Source organism: Penaeus vannamei, chromosome 15 (genome assembly GCF_042767895.1).
Source record: "Penaeus vannamei isolate JL-2024 chromosome 15, ASM4276789v1, whole genome shotgun sequence".
Classification (NCBI taxonomy): domain Eukaryota; kingdom Metazoa; phylum Arthropoda; class Malacostraca; order Decapoda; family Penaeidae; genus Penaeus; species Penaeus vannamei.
The window spans coordinates 14,781,794-14,786,950 of NC_091563.1; the positions used below are offsets into that span (position 1 = coordinate 14,781,794).

Below are 5,157 nucleotides of genomic sequence, written 5' to 3' on the forward strand. Positions count from 1 at the left end.
ATTATCATTATCATTATTATCATTATTGTAGTTATTATCCTTATTATAATTGCCATTACTATTATCACTATTATTAATACAATCATTATCATTATTATTTATCATTACTATTATCATTACCACTATCAGTACTATTGTTATCATTATTTCATTATATTTACCAATATCATTTTTATCCCTATTATTATCATTATTATTATATCTACTATTATCCTTATTATGTTTACTATTATCATCATTATTATGTTTACTATTATTATCATTATTATTGTTGTAATCATTCGTAATCAACCTTCGTGTGACAATCCAAAATGCATGAACATGATATATATATTTTTGTTTATATTTAGAGATTTAGTAATACAGAGCGCTTATTGGCTCATGCTCTATCCTAGATTAACAGCTCTTTGAAGGACGTCGAAGTGGATTATTGGATGATCACGATTATTGAATTTATAATGACGAGTGATTTGATGTTATATGAGTTTTTGGTTAGTTTTTCGTCCTTTTTTTTTACCGTTATTTGAGTTGATTTTGGTTATATATTTTTTTCTTTCTTGTAAAAAAAAGAAGTTTATATATATATATATTTACATACTAACTAAATGTTGAATGTATCTACACGTACCATACTGATTACATTTATGGTACTTTCCAAAGTACGATCAGGTCATCAGTCAAGTATATATATGAAGAAGGAATTAATATCGAATTACATGATATATTAGCACTTACACAATATAACAAGCAATAGAAATTAAGAGATTTTGTCATTAATTGGCCCCTGATCATATCAAAAGCTGGTGATAAATTGAATAGGAAGTTGGAACAAAGCTGACGTGAGGAGCCTTCATGTCAAAGTAGTTGATTAGCACGGATTCTGTCCCCTAAGAATAGCTCGTTAGCACAAAGGGAGCGCGTCTAACTTCATAAATATTTCCAGAGCTTTCCCAAGAGGAGACATTAATATGACCGAACCGGTTCATAGGAAAGTTAGCGATCGGGAAACAAAAACTGCATTTTGTTTGACTTATTTACAACATGTATGTACTCACACTTACACACACAAACACACACACACACACACACAAACACACACACACACACACACACACACACACACACACACACACACACACACGCACACACACACATACAAACATAGATCGAAAGACGGACAGGCAAAGATTGCGCCAGTGTGGTTGCACTGACGTAAAAATATACCTTTTCATTTTTCATTTTTTTCGATAGCAGGGAAAAGGACAAGTTACACGTTGCAATAACGAAGGCATACACGTTCCAAACACTTTTATTCGGATTTTAGACACATGTATTTTATTGCGAACAAACATACCATCACGGAATGACAGTTCGTTAAAGCCCTGTTTCTTCCCCGCTCTCCTACGGTAGAATTCCGCCGATGATTTCGCCGACGGTGTGTTTCCCGAGTTCCTGGTTTAGATAAGCGACAAGGGAGGGCACCAGCTTCTCCTGGACTAGAGGCAGGACCTGTTCCATGGGAGAGGTGGCCATTTAATGAAAATGATAACGTATTGAAAGTTGGATATTAAAGAAATGGAGAGCGAAAGGAGGGAGAGAAGGAAGGGGGGGGGGGGGGAGAAAGAGAGAGAGATTAAATAGAACACAAATTCTTCAATAAAGTATTCAAGAAAGAGAGAGGCTGAGAGACAGATAGATGAACAAACAGATGAATAGATAGATGGACACATACACACATACATTCTCACACACACACACACACACACACACACACACACACACACACACACACACACACACACACACACACACACACACATATATATATATATATATATATATATATATTTATATATATATATATATATATATATATATGTATATATACACACACACATATGTCTATATATATATATATATATATATATATATATATATATATATATATAGAGAGACAGAGAGAGAGAGAGAGAGAGAGAGAGAGAGAGAGAGAGAGAGAGAGAGAGAGAGAGAGAGAGAGAGAGAAGCCACGTGGGACAGGTCGAGCTTCTACACCAGTATCTGCGCCGTGTTAAAAAAAATAAGGGAAGGAGCAACTGATATTAATATTATCTTCGAGTGGTATTAAAACATCTATCCTAAAGGGATAAGTTATAAGTATATGATATTTATTCCTGGAGGTAAGGAGATTAATCTCATATTGGCAAATAGATGAATAGATGTATTTGAGTTTCCTTCCACTTAAATTGATCGATCTTTTACCGAAATAAAATGGTCACAGAAAACATTAGGGTTGGAGCAAGCAATTCAGTTTTCCAGGGAAAGATTATGAATTTCTTAGAAAAAAAAGACCTGGCAGTGGTAAGAGGCAGTTATTGCAATTTGCGAGTGGGGGGGGGGGGGGGAGGTGAGTGGGCAGTTCTTCAATTTTGTTAAAAAGAGACCTGGTTTGTTCACAAATACATATCTGGTTCTCTTACATTAAATAGAAGTAGAATTTAAGCCTAAGTGAGGGTAAGGTGGGAGAATAAACTCAATACCAACGATTAAATAATTTGGAGGTTAAAATCTGTCAGGGTGTGTTTCAGACCAGAGATTAACACTTTTAAAACATGTTCAAGAGGTTAATGAAATGTGGAAAGAAGACCATGGTTGTACGATCTGTTTCTTGGATGTTAAATGAGGCTGAATGAGGAAAGAAAAAAGAGAAAAAACAGTAAATTGGATGAAAAATCAAGGTAGGACTTGATTGAGGGAGTAATGGAGGTTATAAAGGAGAGACGTTCTATCAAAAATGAGAATTAAGATTACACCGAGAGATATAAAAAGTTAAAGCAAGATCAGAGAAATTGGTGCTACTTCACTGAAAAGAGAATTATAGGTTACATATACATACACACACACACATATAAATACATATATGCGTGTGTGTGTGTGCTTGTATGTGTGTGTGTGTGTGCCTGTGTTTTTGTTTATATATGTGTGTGTGTGTGCCTGTGTGTTTGTTTATATATGTGTGTGTGTATCGTGTATATGTGTGTGTGTATATGTATGTATGTATACATATACACACATGAGTGTTTATACATGTGTGTTTGTACATGTCCTCACGCAATCTCAACCCGACCCGAATCCGCCACAGCGCCGCGCAACCGCTCACCCCGGCCAAGATGCGCTCCGCCAGATCGGCCAGAACGTCACTCATGATTTCCCCGAAAGATCCTCCGCCCAAGAAGTTGTCGAAGTGAGCGTCGAGGAAGTCGAACTCGGCCGTCAGCTGAAGGTCCTCGATCTGGCGGAGAACAGAAGGGGGAGGAAGAGGCGGCTGTCGAGGTATCGGGATTCCGCTCTTATGCACACTGAGACAAATGTGCACACGGATGCGTATGCAAAGATTTATATGTAGGTATCTATCTATCTGTCTATCTATCTATCTATATATACATCAGAGAGAGAGATAGAGAGAGAGGGAGAGAGGGAGAGAGAGAGAGAGAGAGGGAGAGAGAGAAATATATATATATATATATATATATATATATATATATATATATATATATAGAGAGAGAGAGAGAGAGAGAGAGAGAGAGAGAGAGAGAGAGAGAGAGAGAGAGAGAGAGAGAGAGAGAGAGAGAGAGACCGAGACCGAAAAAGAAAGAGACCGAGAATGAGAAAGAGAAAGAGAAAGAGAATGAATGGGGACATCCTCTTCCTAATGATTAAGGTGCCGCTTCAGCAAGACTAAATGGTCCAGTCAGATCCGTCTTGCTCCAAAGAAAGCACAGCTGATTGCCCCCCCCCCAAGTTCGGCTGAATCCCTCCAGAGATCAATCACAAACTTCAGTCAAATTTGAAGGATAACTACGAGACCTCAGAACGGAATGGGTGTGTCGGGAATTGCCTCGAAACGCATATAGAATTTGGCAAAGAAAATGTCGCAAAAATCTCGTATCTTTGAGAAGAATTACTACGTTAATTGATTTACTGAAAATTAAATCCTTTTGTCTAAAAAGAAGAAAAAAAAAACGTAACGGTGGAGTACTTACTGTATAACCATTTCTTAAATATTGTTGAATAAAGAGAGAGAGAGAGAGAGAGAGAGAGAGAGAGAGAGAGAGAGAGAGAGAGAGAGAGAGAGAGAGAGAGAGAGAGAGAGAGAGAGAGAGAGAGAGAGAGAGAGAGAAGATGAGAGAGAGAGAGAGAGAGAGAGAGAGAGAGAGAGAGAGAGAGAGAGAGAGAGAGAGAGAGAGAGAGAGAGAGAGAGAGAGAGAGAGATGGGGGGAGAGAGGGAGAGAAGAGAGAGAGAGAGAGAGAGAGAGAGAGAGAGAGAGAGAGAGAGAGAGAGAGAGAGAGAGAGAGAGAGAGAGAGAGAGAGAGAGAGAGAGAGAGATAGAGAGAAAGAGAGAGAGAGAGATACCGAGAGACAGAAACAGATAAATAGAGAGAGAGAGACAAAGAGAGGAAAAGAGAGAGAGAAAAACAAACAAACAAAGGAAAGGTAAACAAGACATACCTTTTTAACACTTCTCCCCACAGAAAACCCTTTATTGACCTTACCACCACGTGCGCCGACCGCTGACCACGTACCTGCAGGTAATCGTCGGGAGTGACTGTAACATCTCCCAGTCCGTTTACATCAGTCGAGACGATCTGGATGTAGAAAGGCCCATTTCCGAAGACCGGGAAGATACTCAACAAAAGGCCGTCTGCCCAGTAATGACCGTCGACCTGTCATTGAGTTGAATGTGTTGTATTAATCATTTATGTGTCTGCTGTATTATTGGCCTCCTATATTTATGATGTATTCGAATCTATCATATTGCCATTATCGATATTACCAATCTCAACATTATTAGCATTTATATGATTGCTGTTGGTGTCATTATGGAACAAAATTATCTACATCGTTTTTATGATTATTAAAGTGTATGTTTCTTCTGTAAATGCTGTTCTTTCCATTAACATCACTGTTATTGTTATCTTCAGTATCATTATTGCCACATCATTGACGATAATAATGGTACAGATGATGGTATTGATAATAATTATTATAAACATAATGCAAAAAACTACTACTACTACTACTACTATTACTACTACTACTACTACTGCTGTTGTTGCTGTTGCTGCTGCTAATGGTGATGATAATAATTAAAAAAA

General features: G+C 37.6%; 1 protein-coding gene across 1 annotated transcript in view; it reads right to left on the bottom strand.

Annotated features, from left to right (window-relative positions):
* Nucleotides 1–1,293: 1,293 nt before the first annotated feature.
* The window catches only part of LOC113811073 (uncharacterized), a 29,992-nt gene continuing 26,128 nt past the window's right edge, over nucleotides 1,294–5,157 (bottom strand). The window contains exons 7-9 of the mRNA XM_070130139.1: nucleotides 4,585–4,725; nucleotides 3,161–3,292; nucleotides 1,294–1,509 (exon numbers count right to left, since the gene is read on the bottom strand). Of these exons, the coding sequence (XP_069986240.1) occupies nucleotides 1,402–1,509; nucleotides 3,161–3,292; nucleotides 4,585–4,725 (381 nt within the window). The 3' untranslated portion in view covers nucleotides 1,294–1,401. The remainder of the gene's footprint in view (nucleotides 1,510–3,160; nucleotides 3,293–4,584; nucleotides 4,726–5,157) is intronic.